Below are 14073 nucleotides of genomic sequence, written 5' to 3' on the forward strand. Positions count from 1 at the left end.
TAATAATATGACACGCGTTCAGCCTGCTGAAGCCAAACACTACAGAAACACTGTCCAGAGCCAGGGGGAAAGTTTTCTTGCTGCCTCATTATTGAGGCGTGAGTACAGTAAGATAAACTAATCTACTATTAACTAATATTACAAATAGCAAGTCAACAAAATGTTAATGTCTATAGTTTCTCACAATGACTCACCTAAAAAGCATGAATATCTTTTGAGATAGTTTCAAACTTTAGATTTAGTATGTCAGATTAATGACCGTATCTAAGTTGAAATTCTTTAATTGTTTTAACATGGTTCCTACGTATTTATTCAATTTTCTTGGTCTTTCGTCTGTGGACAGTAGCTTCCACAGAAAACACTACATAAAACACTATGTAGCTGGAAGTGAGACCTTTGGTGATTCCTATCGTTGCTGCGTTCAAAATCGTGGGAAACTAAAAGCCTCATTTCTATTGTATATCTGTTATGAATAATGTTGAAAACTAACCTAATTACATAGACCCCAATTTACCTAGATATAGCCCTTATAGCGATTTGACGTCGAAATCTGAACAACAATAAAATGATTAATCTAGGAACAGCCCTCAGATACAGCGAATTATTTATCCCCCGATTCGCGGCCTGCTGCTGTGTTTGGATCATCCAAGGTCTGGTCTTCTCTTGGACATACTGAGTCATCAGTGCCCGTGGACCTAGGTGCCGATTATTCCAACATTAATCTTTTATCACATATTTAAACAATGATATTTTACGGCTAAAGTAAGCTACTTCCTTAATTCGAAAACGTTAATGGAAGTCGTCTTGTGTCCGAATACTGTAAACGCACCATCACGATCCATATTCTCCATCTTTTTCTGTCCAAGTGACTTGACAAAGGCGCGCCCTGCTTCTCCACTGTTACGGTTCGTCGCAGGCACACATTCTCTAAATCACAGGTCAGAATTGTGTTATTTGTGTGTGTAACCTTGTGTCGATTAGTGATCTTGACATTTGATTTCCGTGCACAGTAATACGCGAACGTTGCATCTGCGCGCAGTGGAAACGGGGTCACTGCGATCTTTACTGTTTTGATATCTAATTTCCTGCTGTACAAGTCACGCCGGACTCGGAATCTATATATATTGGCAATCCGACAGCTGCTTGTGTTTCTGCTGGTAATTACGCTTTCTTCATTGTTTAGGAAAATCGTACTGTCCTTCTTTTAAGTCATACGACTAGCGTTTAGCAAGCTAGCATTGGCCAAGCGAAAGTGCTGCGTTTTCAGTTAATTTGTGCGTTGTCTTAAGAGCGTAGACATAAGGCTTGTGTTAACTACACCCATGAGCCGGGTAGCGCAACTGTGTGCACTGTGCAGTAGCTACATTTAACGGTTAAGGTTCGCATATGTAGTTAGTTCAGTAGATCTGTATCATATAGATATAGCTAAAGCAATTCTATTGATTGATATATTTCAATATATCAATCAAATTTTATTTATATAGCGCCCAATCATGACAAAAGTTATTTCATGACACTTTACATTAAGAGCTGGTCTAGAACAGACTCTTAATAAGCCAATTCACTGGCATCCGACAGAATCTTCTTTCTGTTCCGGATGATGCGATGTACTCCACTTTCAAGTACCACGAAAAAAACAAGCTAGCTAGCATAGGGACACCAAAATCATGGTATCTAACGTCGTAGGTCTAACGTTTAGTATGTATCTCACCAATTGGCGGGCAATATGTGGACAAATAAATTTAAATAATTTGATGTTGACATATACAAACAATAATAGCGTTAACGCTAAATCATGATATACGTAAACCATGGCGTTTCTCGAGTTTGTAGGGACAAATAGTTCATGAACACTAAAGCTATTCGTTCAGTGTGCTAACCACATCATGGTGGAACGGTTGGTCCTCATTTTGTCAAGCAAGGTTAGAAACTGGATGAACTGGTTGAAAGCAAAGATAGCGCTCGACAGAGCCCTTCATTATGTTCAGACAATTAGATATGGACACAGAAACTTAATGTTATGATTGAGTGCTCCTTAACTCTTTACCTGGATCAGTCGATTGAGCAGTGATATGTTGAAAGGGGCCCAGCTCCAGCTGACATCTGTCAGCCTTGGGCTGCATCAGCAGCTCCACGTCTGGTGGACAATGTTCAGTTGACTGTGGCTGTAGCTTTGACCTGTTGACATTGTTTTGCATTGTAGCCATGGCTAGTGGCTATTGAAGTTGTTTTATCAACTTGAATGTGACTGACAACACATAGCATAACTAAGACAGCATTGTAAAGGCATATGGTCCTGTCAGGATTTGAATCAGGCATCTGTCACCTATGACATGTGAAGTATAACCACTTTGAGTGTGAGAGGAGTGTACCGACCCTCAGCTAACTCAGTCATGTTAATTGTCATTGGCATCTTCCAGTGAATTTGCAACAGAAGGAGGTAGGTTTTACTTCTTTGTAAAGAGTGGCAGCAATCAGTCCGTGTACTGGGAGCTACAGTAAACTGTTTGTTGAGTTCAGGTCGTTTTACTCTGCAAAACTGCTAACATTTGTCAATCCTTGTGTTTCTCCTGTTCCCTCACAGTTGCTGCTGTGACACTAGATATTCTTTTTTCAGAAATGCAAACAGATGAGCAAAATATATGTATCATGCACACACACAAGCATGCATGAATTTTTCAGAGTGAACCATTAACATATTTACCATTACTAACACCAATACAAGATGGCAGTAATGGTTTTAGTTGACATATTAAGTTAGTATTTTTTTCTGACTTAAATTTGAGAACAAACTTTGAATTTATACATTCCAGATGCTAAAAGCTGGCAATGCAACAGTATCATGGTGGCTACAGTGAGTAGATATTTATCTGGATAGTGATTGCAACAGTGTGATATCCCGCTCAGAAAACTTCAGTCTTACAGTTTCAAGTAGGGTTACGCAACTGATTGAATTGCAACATCAGCCTGTGAACTTTTTTTTTTAAGTTGTTGTACTTTTTTTTTGGTATTTTTTAATGCTGTCTTAAGTTTGACTTGACATTTATGAATTATTTTCCTTCACAATCAATGAAATGGTCTTGAGTTAAAATATCAAATTGCAATTCCAGTGTAATTGCAATATGGCTCTTTCACCAAACCATGCAAACCTAGATTACATTAGTACATGATTATTAATGCTAGTTACAATGAGCTTTAATATGAAAACTGCAGCCTTTTTTAATTCCATGGTAACATGGTCTCCCTTTTGAAAATAATTAAGTAAATAGATAAATAAGAAAGTGGTACATGTTCATTTTAATACAAGAAAAAGACATGAAAGTATTTTTTGAAATGAATATTTCCTTTTGAATAACATAAATGAGAGAAGTACCCTAAGTCCACATACAGGGAACATTCTGCCTTGGGTTGCATTTTTTCCCCACAAGATCTTACATAAGCGTATACCCACTGTTTGTTGACCTTTTTTTTTTTTTTTTAGTACTATAGAATATTGTGAAGTAGTACACCACTATAACTCTTAATCTGGAGTATGTCCACATACTACAAATAGAACTGAAGACTACAAGTAATATGTGTTAATACATCCAAAACCTAAACTGATGAATTAGAATATTTTAGCAAAGATCAGAGTTTGTGCAGCTACTGAAACAAGTAGTTTCAATCTGCAGACTGTGTGAGGATACTCTTAAATCTGTAAGAGTTTATGTCTACAGTTTGTCAGTCACTGATCTCAGCTGCTAAACTTCCCTATGTTCTATTGTGAACTCTGTTAGACCCTGACATACTCAAACATTTGTTCAGTAACTTTAAATGGAAAAATATCACAGAAGTGATGTCAGTAAACATCACTGCATATATTGTTTGTAGGATTTAGTGTAGTATGTCCTATTAGTGCAGATTAGAGCTGCACTAATCTAATATTTGCAGTATTAATGCCACACATTATTGATGTTGTTGACAAATTCATAATCTTGGAGGCAGAATTGGTGTACTTATTCACACTACAGATGAGATTATTGCATTAAGACACTTTATTATTGTGTCTGTAACTAGAAAAGATGCACTCTATCAAGAGGTGATAAACTGATTGGCTTTTTTTCTCCACAGACTTGAAGAGCTACAGTCATGACAGACTCCAAATATTTCACAACAAACAAAAAAGGTGAGTGAGAAGAAAATGATGGTGAGCTCTTCACATTTAAATCTTTTGAAAGTATTCTGTTGATGGGTGACATGACCCGGATCATGTTCTGTCTTCTCCTCCATCTGAGTCAGTAACTGTTGTGTTTTCTTCTCCAGGAGAGATCTTTGAATTGAAGGCGGAGCTGAACAATGAGAAGAAGGAGAAGAGAAAAGAGGCAGTAAAGAAGGTCATTGCTGCCATGACTGTTGGCAAAGATGTCAGGTATAGCAGGACATTTCATATTGGAATGTGGTGTGAGATGGCTAGAAGGTTTTGAATTTCATCCCTAGATGGACCAGGGCCTTTCTGTGTGGAGTTTGCATGTTCTTCTTGTGCTGTGAGGGTTTTCTCTGGGTCCTGCAGTTTCCCCCGCTATCAAAAACATGTATGCTAGATTACTGTTCCTGTCAGTGCCCTTGACAAAGGCATAGGCTTAGATTTTAGCTGGTCATTGGGCATCTTCAGTGATTGCTACTTGTGTAGACATTTAGATGGGTTAAATGCAGAGGTTCAGTTTCTCTGTATGGATAACCAAAGTGAACTTTACAGTACTTTATAAATGCCTGTAGTCTGGGATAATTCAATACAGAGAACATTTTACTCTAGGGGTGCAACGGTACAGGTAGCCCACGGTTTGGTTTGTACCTCAATTTTTTGGGCCACAGTTTTGGTTCGGTTTCGTACGTGTTTTGTGTGTAAAGAAAACTTTTTTTTCTCCCAAAATTATATTGTTTATTTTGCTTGTCAGCAAAAACAGAATTTTACAGTAGGAACCAATTATATCACTGTACTGAATAAAATAACACTTTCTGTACTGAACAATATAACCCTTTCTTATTCGTTGACTACTTTTATGCAGTAGTGTAAAACAGGCACGTGCAGACATAAGGCCCAAAGGGAGCTTTTTTAAAATATATACATTCCTCTTCTGCATAGGGATGTAAAAGAAAACAGTGGTATAAAAACGTCATGGTTGTCTACTGTCCCCATTTCCTTGTAATAGTGTGTCATGGTTAGGGATGTAACGATTACCGGTATAATGGTAAACCGCGGTAAAATTTCCGACTGTTAGTACTGCTGTTTAATAATAATAATAATAATAATAATAATAATAAACTTTATTTGTATAGCACCTTTCATACAGAAATTGTAGCCCAAAGTGCTTCACATTGATTGAAAAAATACAATATTAAAATACATTAAGATTTGATTATACATCAAGAAATAAAATGAAAATAAAAATAAATATAAAAACAGCGCACATTAAAATATTTGATTATGCATAGAATTTTTGAAGTGAAATACAATAAAATAAAAATAAAAATAAAAGCAGCGCATATTAAAATATTTGATTTTGCATAGAATTTTTGAGTGCAAGAAATAAGATGAAATTTGAAATACAATAAAAATAAAAACAGAAATACAATAAAATAAAATAAAAATAAAACCGCACATTCCTGGTTCCTGAATTGTGACCCCATTTTTATCTCCTTTCAAAGGCTAATGAGAATAAAAATGTTTTTAATTTGGTTTTAAATATATTCAGTGAACTGGCTTCTCTAATATCTTTTGGAATTGTATTCCATAACTTTGGTGCATAGTTAGTAAAGGCTGCGTCCCCCATTTTCTTTGTAATATTTCTGGGAGTTGCTAGTAACCCTGCGTTTGATGACCTCAGTGTTCTAGTTTGTACATAATTGATCAGTGAGTTTGCAATGTAACTTGGTCCGGTTCCATTTAGAGCTTTATACGTGAGGAGTAGTATCTTAAAATCAATTCTGTAGGTTACCGGTAGCCAGTGCAGGGAAACCAACACTGGAGTAATGTGCTCTCTCTTCTTGGTTTTGGTTAATAACCTAACTGCAGAGTTCTGAATCAGCTGAAGTCTGTCTGTGGTGCTTTTTGGGAGACCTGCAAGGAGTGCATTACAGTAGTCCAGTCTGCTGGAGATAAAAGCATGGACCAGTTTTTCAGCATCCTTTCGATTTATAACCGGTATTACTTTGGCTATGTTTCTGAGGTGGAAGAATGACGTTTTAGTGACTTTCTTTATGTGGGACTTAAAGTTTGAGTCTGAGTCTATAATGACTCCCAGACTTGTCACTTCTGGTTTGATCCAGGAAGTGAGTTTGCCCATCCTATTCATCAGCATTTCCCTTTTTGCTTTTGGGCCAACAAGCAGGATTTCAGTTTTTTCCTCATTCAGTTTCAGAAAGTTCCTGCACATCCATTGATTCATTGCTGTGAGGCAGTTTGTAATGGAATGGATGGCTGTCACATCATTGGGTTCTGCGGAGATGTATATTTGTGTGTCGTCCACGTAGCTATGGAAGCTAACATTATGTTTTCTGATGATATCGCCAAGTGATAGCATATATAAGGAGAATAGTAGTGGACCCAGGCAGCTCCCTTGTGGAACCCCATAGCATGTATCATGTGTGTTTGACACGTGATCTCCAAGCCTGACGTAGTACTGTCTTCCCTTAATATACGTTTTGAACCAGTGTAGTACACTGTCAGAGAGACCTACGAGCTTTTGTAGCCGATTAATCAGGATGTCATGATCAAATTCTTAAAATTATTTAAAATTTAAAGTTTAAATTCTAATTATTATGATAACCGTGTTTGATTACTGCACTTAGAAAACTCACGGTACGATTCATTTCCTGGAGAAGCAGCGGCACTCCAGGCATGTGTGCACAGTTTGTAATGTTTGGCCTCTGAAATATGGCTGAAGGCACCTGCATGGACAGAGCTCCAGAGATTTGGAGATAGTGGGCTCCTGCACGGACCCGGTCCGTCCCAGCCTGCCCGCGAAAGCACAGACTCGGTCCATCCAAGTGCGGGTCGTCCAAGCAAGCGAGCGCATGGACCTGGTCCGTCGGAGCGCCCACGTGCACAGACTCGGTCTGTGCTGGTGTTAACACCTCCCCGGCCCCCACTGCTTCAGATCCTCACCCAACAGAGAAACCGTCTCAATATAGATACTCAGGACAGACTCATGCCATTTCAAATGGGCCCAAATGAGTGAGCTTCAACTGTACAAAGACACTTGATATGTGGAAAACCAAAGGAGAGGAGGCTTTATGAAGTGAAGGACATTCAACAGTAAATCCAGTGACTGACCTCCAGAGGAACTGGCCCATATGATACTGTTGTGGTTGGTCTGTCTCTCACAAGGAGTGAACCACTGACCAGTCTGGATCAGATCAGCCTAACATGTTTTAAATCCTCATTCTTTCAAAATATTTACATTTGTTCATTAAACAGTTCAGGAAAATATGATTGTGTTTCACTTTCTGTTTGTGTGTACAATGGTGTATATGTGTGACATTCTGAATGATTTGATATGGAAAATGGTCGAACAAACTCCAGTATGACCTGTCCAGCTACTTTTTTTCACACTCATAAACCACTCAGGAATCAATAGGAGAATTGATAAGGAATTGGATTGATAAGCAGAACTGATAATGGCATTGATATTGATCAAATCCTATCAGTTCCCACCCCTGGTGCAGATATCTCTTGAGTCCATGAGGTGCCAGTTTTAATGCACATTTGTATATTTGTTGTTTACATGTTATTATTTGAATGCTTCTGCAACAGAAAGTACATCGTGCTTGTTATTTTATTAATTTTTTTCGAAATACAACTTGGTTATATTATTTCAGTGAGTGTATAAGTACTTTTTGAACATTTTGAGCACATTTCGACAATAGCCGTGATATGAAATTTCCATATCGTTACATCCCTAGTCATGGTATTGTATGTGTGTCAGACTCCTGTACTGGGTCGAGTACCCTTGGGAGCTTAAAAGTGAGTTACTGTGTAGACAATGTGTTTAATCACAGGTTGGGTCAGGTCGCGGATGTAATGTGCACAGGTACAGGCGGATGCCAGTTTTGGAAAAGTGGTGGACCCGTGCAGGATTCGGATGTGTGTTGAGTCTAAAGCCGCTTTTCTGTTTGCTGTCTATCATAGAGGGGCGAGGCTTCCTTGCACTGCATGCTCACATGCGTGTCGAGCAAGAGAGAGAGAAATCAATTGCAAAACCGAAAACCTGCAGTCCGTAAGGGCAAATTGTCCCGTGCAGGGTGGACTGAACGCTACACAGTTTTCCCAAGTACCGTTGCATCCCTATTTGACTATGAAGAGAACAATTTATGGGTTTTGTGTTGGGTTGCTACCTGATAGTGTTGTTTCTTGGAGGAAGGGTCTTTTGGCTTTGGGTTTCTTGACTTGATGGTGTGCTGTTTGGCTAGGACTGTTGTCTGGCTCCTGTTGTTCTTCAGTGTCCTGTGGGGGGTCAGGCAGTGCTGTCACAGGTGGTTCACTGGCCAGCATTCTAACTTGATCTTGGAGCTTCTGCACCTCTTATCTGAGCTGCCTCCTCACCTACTTTAATGCCTTCAGGAGGTTTACATCACACTTAAAAAAAAAAAAAAAAATTGTCTGATGAATGGACTTAAAAGCACACAGTAACATGTTAACTCAACTGAAATAAAAGTTTTAATAGTCGGACTAACACATCCAGAAAATGCAATCAAAAGTCGATCTATCCCTGAATATACACTCCTGATCAAAATTTTATGCCCAGTATAAAAATTGCAAGAATTTCCATTTTGCATCGCTGGATCTTAAGAAGGTTCTAAGTAGAGTTTCAAAACACAAAAAGAAGTGGGAGTGAGACCAAAAAAAATTAGCGTAAGCAATTTATTAAAAACAACAATTAAACTGAAATAGGTTGTTCATCAGTCGATCAAAAGTTTAAGACCACAGCCTTTAAAAGCCAAAATCTGTTCAAAAAAGTGGATTCAATGTCATTTTCTGTCAGGTATTCACACTGTCATGACCTCCTCATGGCAAAGGCCAAAAAGCTTTTTCTCTTTGAATGTGGTCAAATTGTTGAGCTGCATTAGCAAGGCCTCTCGCAACATGCCATCGCTGCTGAGGTTGGACACAGTAAGAAAGTCATTTTGAATCCACTGTCCGGAACTGATGTCCAATTTTGTTAACTTCCCTAGCCACCCATCCCCAAATGTTCTCAATTGGAGTTAGATCAGGGGAATATGCAGGATGGTCCAAAAGAGTGACGTTATTCCTCTGGAAAAAGTCCTTTGCCAGGCAGGCATTTTAAACTGCAGCTGTTTCCTGGTGAAAAGCCCGATCATTACCACACAGATGAGGGGATCTCCTTGTCATGCCAGTAACATTGGAAGCCATCAGGACTGTCAAGGTTAAAATTTTTCTCATCAGAAAAAAACTTTCTTCCATCTTTCAATGTCCCATGTTTGGTGCTCTCTTGCAAAGTCCAAACAGGCAATTCTGTGGCGTTGAATGAGACAATGTTTTTGTTCTTAAAGACCTTCTCTCACAGTTGCTGTCTGATGGTTATTGGGCTGCAGTTGGCACCAGTAACAGCCTTAATTTGGGTTGAGGATTGTCCTGTGTCTTGACAGACAGCCAATTGGATCCTCTGATTCAGCGCCGGTGAGATTTTTTTGGGTCTAAGACTTGACTTTTTTGTTCCATAACCCTCAGGATCTTTTAAGAAATTCTAAATGACTGTCTTAATGCGTCCGACTTCAGCAGCAGGATGGTACATTGTGAGAGGCCTTGCTTATGGAGCTCAACAATCCAACCACGTTCAAAAAAAAGAAAGATTTTTTGCCTTTGCCATCAGGAGGTCATGACAGTGTGAACACCTGACAGAAAATGACATTGAATCCATATTTTTGGACAGATTTTGGCTTTTAACGGCTGTGGTCTAAAACTTTTGACTGGCTGATGAACAGCTTACTTCAGTTTAATTGTTTTCAATAAATTGCTTACTTAGTTTTTTTTTTTTTTGGTCTCACTCACATTTCTTGTTTTTGCATTTTGAAACTCTACTTAGAACCTTCTTAAGATCCAACAGTGCAAAATGTAAATTCATGCAATTTTTCAACTGGTCATAAAATTTTGGTCAGGTGTGTATACAGGCTAGTTGGACTGGAAAGGGATGAGGTGTTCTGTGAATGCGCTAGAGCTCTGCGCCAAATCCTGACTTGGAAGTCGAACAGTATCTGGGGTGCTAATTTGCTAGCTTGCTGTTGCAGTTGTCGTCTGTGACGTGGTAGGTCAACCAGAAATGGCCCAATACTAACAAAGTGAAAGAGTGCATATCTCCACCTATCATAGTGGAATTGACATGATTTCAACAATAACCATAGCTTGATTAGCCAGTGTATGTAATCCTACTTTGTGTCTTTGAGTCTTCTTTACCTCAGGCCAGAGATGCCTTATCTGGGTGGGGGTTATTTTTTGTCTTTGGCCGTTGTCTGCAGAGATTGGAGTATGATGATTTTGTGTTCCATTTCCACTTTCATATCACCGTCCTAAACACCTCAGAGTTCATAGAGGTTGCAGCCTGGTTTACTGTAGACTCTGTGTCCCAGTCTTAGTTTAGCACCCAGTTTCTTTCCAATTTATTAAAGGTTTAGATATTAGACTACAAGTTTGATATTGTTCAGTAGTAATATGGTACCTCATACTAACAGTACTCACTCAGGTTCACTGTTATTTCTGAATGTTTCTGAATGACCTTTTGCATAATGTTTTAGAAGAAGATTCTTCATTTTTGTCAGTAGGTTCACACATAAACATGCAACACAGAAATTTGTCATCTGCCTTTAACCCATCACCAGATCATGCATACATGCATCACACACTGCATACTAGGAGTGGTCGGCCCGGGGAGGAAATGGGGGGGGTTAAGTGCCTTGCTCAAGGGCACATCAACCAACAGCTCTCCGCCAGTCCAGGGAATCGAACCGGCATCCTACGGGTCACAAGCCGATTTTCCAGCCATCTAGGCCACAGCTGGCCCCTTTTTATGTAGTTTTGTGATAGACCAGCAAATATGAAGTGTGCTGATCCTTTCTGATCTCTTGCTTTTTGTTCAGCTCTTTGTTCCCAGATGTGGTGAACTGCATGCAGACTGACAACCTGGAGCTAAAGAAGCTGGTCTACCTTTATCTAATGAACTATGCCAAGAGCCAGCCAGACATGGCCATCATGGCTGTCAACAGCTTTGTTAAGGTAACACCCTCATTGAACCTCCTGTGCAACTATTATAGTTGTCCATGCAGAAAATATCGTGTTGAGTTTTTGAAAGAAAAATGTACATTACTTTATAGTGGCGTATGACTTTCATCACAATTTTTTTTTTTTTTTTTTGATTTGTAAAAACACAAGTGATAGCCTAATTATCACTGATCCATTCATCTCTTTGTGTTTACACACCTGAATCACTTCCCTCTCTTAGAAGATGACTCCATCATAAACAGTCTGCTTGTTTACATAACAAACCAAGATGTCTCTAGGGCCATATCTGAGATTTTGTCACGAAGTGCATTGTGGGAATGGGAATTCCACCCAGCGACAAAGTGAAAGTGGTTTCTCACAGATTAGGCAAGAAAATGAGCCAGATCGCTACAACCTAAAATTATTCAGTCCATCATGGTTGTTTTAAAGATTGTGTATAGTTGGTGGATTGAGGTAAAGGCGACATTTGGGTTCAGCACTCACAAAGAGACAGCAAAATTGCTGCTGCGTGGAATTCCCATTCCTACAATGCACTTTGTGACAAAACTTCAGAGAAGGCCCCAGTGTCGTTTCAGTTTGTTATGTTAACAAGCGGACTGTGTTTATGATGGAGTCATCTTCAAAGTTGTTCACCATGAGGGAAGTGATTCAAATTTGAAAAAAAAAAAATTGTGGCGAAAGTCATATGCTGCTTTAAATACTATGGTCATTTTACTGAAGTGTAATACTGCGCTGATTGAAGATGTGATATAAAAAATGGTATTTTTTGATAAGTATTATTGTATAATCAGCACAAGTGTTAATTGAACATTTTAAAAATCCCATTTGTAGAAGCCTGTGTATTAAAGCATTACATTTTAAGGGATTTTCTTTTGGAATATTTGTCCATTTAGAATGATTCGATTGTAATGCACTGTGTCTCACTGTACTTGCTATGATTAAGTGAAATGACTATAATAATCATATCTCTACACACCAATGCCACAACTTTAAAGTTGAAATCACTCAGCAACTGTCATGTGTTATGGAAATGTTCAACTGATAACCCACACACAAAGAGGCGGAGAGAAAGTTAGAGTTAAAATAAATAAATGCATTTATTGAGAAGTCAGTCACAGAGAAACTCTGTAAGTGAAGTCTGATTAAACAAGAGAAAACTAAAGATTATATAGAACCAAATCCAACCCCCTCAAACTATGATGTCATTCCTTACGTACATCGTACCACCCCATACTACTCCTTCTCTGCTCTGTGAAGAGGTCATGATGACCTCTCCACTCTAACCTTGCTTGGATCCAATCTGGAGTGCAGGCGCCATTCTCTATCTACACATTCAGACATTTAGGTGTTTGGGTTTTAACTCAAGGCAAGAACTCCGTTCCTGGGTTGGGGGTGTTACAGAGTGGTAACCATCACACATAATGAATAATGACTCAGCATTAAAAGAAGATGTACTAACAGTATAAAATATAAAGAGTATAAAATATAAAAAGTAAATTTTTCCACCACATTTCCTCCCTTTTGATTATTCAACCGAATCAATCATGCAAAAACATAAAATTTACGTACGGGTATCAATAAATGATTATAAATGATTATCAACCCAAAGACAACCTAATTAAGCCATATTTCTCCAGATATTCTCCAGATAAATTATATGTAGCCAAATTTCCAGACTTTGTGTCTTTTTTCTTTTTAGATCAGGTTTGACATTGGAGGACAAATAGCAAAATACTATGAAAAAAATACTATAAACATCCACCCATGATCTATCTGCTTTTGGACATCAGTCAGAACAGTAATTTCCAGCTTCACAATTTTTGTGCATTTGACAGGATTACACGTTGCTTTCTTCATACACCATCAAATCATCATCAAGATCATCTAAGTCATCAAAATCATAATTATCATCATCATCATCAATCACTTCATGCTATACCATACTAAAAGTACCAATCACACTGCTAATCATTGAACGTATTATTGGAATGATGCAACAGGATAATCCGAGGAGTAATACAAACACACCAAAAATCACAGCAATAATTTTCATCAACATTGCCTTCCATCCCCCAGACAGCAGCCAGCCCCAAAAATCCCAGCCTGTTGTAGTGTATGCAGTGTTTTCCTCATGTAGGACTCGTCTAGGGTGATCAAACTGATTGTGGAAACATCAGGTACATAGGTACAACACTGGTCGCCAATAAGATGACAGACACCTCCCTTTTCAGCCAATAGGAGATCTAAAGCTGCCCTATTCTGTAATGCGACAGTGCGGAGAGCTTTCATCTCACTGGTCATTAAACCCCTGTTCAACAGACGCAGTGAGATTCTCTAGCTCCACAGAAAGTTCTTCTATGTACCAAGCTAAACAATCAGGGCCGTACATGGGAATAATACTGATTTCAAACTTATGGCCACCTGAAATCCGATCCCGTTTTACACGGGTGTGAGGCGGTGACATAACTGGGCTGATGGTCAATTTGGAGGTAGCTGGAACCAAATAAGAGAGGTGACATGTACCTGCCCATCATGCTGGGAAATACAAATAAGAGTGTTGACCACACGTCCACACCATATCTGTAGGACAGCCATACCCATAATCAGAAGGAGTTAGAGCTACGGTGGCATTATATGTGGTAGTAACATTAAAAATAAAATAAAATAAAATAAAAATATGAGGTCTTAGCATCATAATGTGTCAGTGGGGATGGTGTACCTAGTAATGCCGTGAGATTGTAAAGGACTATAACTGGAGAAAAGTAAATTTATCAGCCCTTTTTTCGCATGCTACCTTGAGA

At 38.8% G+C, this 14073-nt stretch overlaps 1 protein-coding gene across 1 annotated transcript in view; it reads left to right on the forward strand.

The window, feature by feature from the left end:
• The first annotated feature begins 807 nt into the window (after positions 1-807).
• The window catches only part of LOC115432855 (AP-1 complex subunit beta-1-like), a 114079-nt gene continuing 100813 nt past the window's right edge, over positions 808-14073 (forward strand). The window contains 4 exon segments of the mRNA XM_030153908.1: positions 808-938; positions 4111-4165; positions 4303-4408; positions 11131-11266. Of these exon segments, the coding sequence (XP_030009768.1) occupies positions 4129-4165; positions 4303-4408; positions 11131-11266 (279 nt within the window). The 5' untranslated portion in view covers positions 808-938; positions 4111-4128.

This window comes from Sphaeramia orbicularis, chromosome 14, assembly GCF_902148855.1.
Source record: "Sphaeramia orbicularis chromosome 14, fSphaOr1.1, whole genome shotgun sequence".
Taxonomy (NCBI): Eukaryota; Metazoa; Chordata; class Actinopteri; order Kurtiformes; family Apogonidae; genus Sphaeramia; species Sphaeramia orbicularis.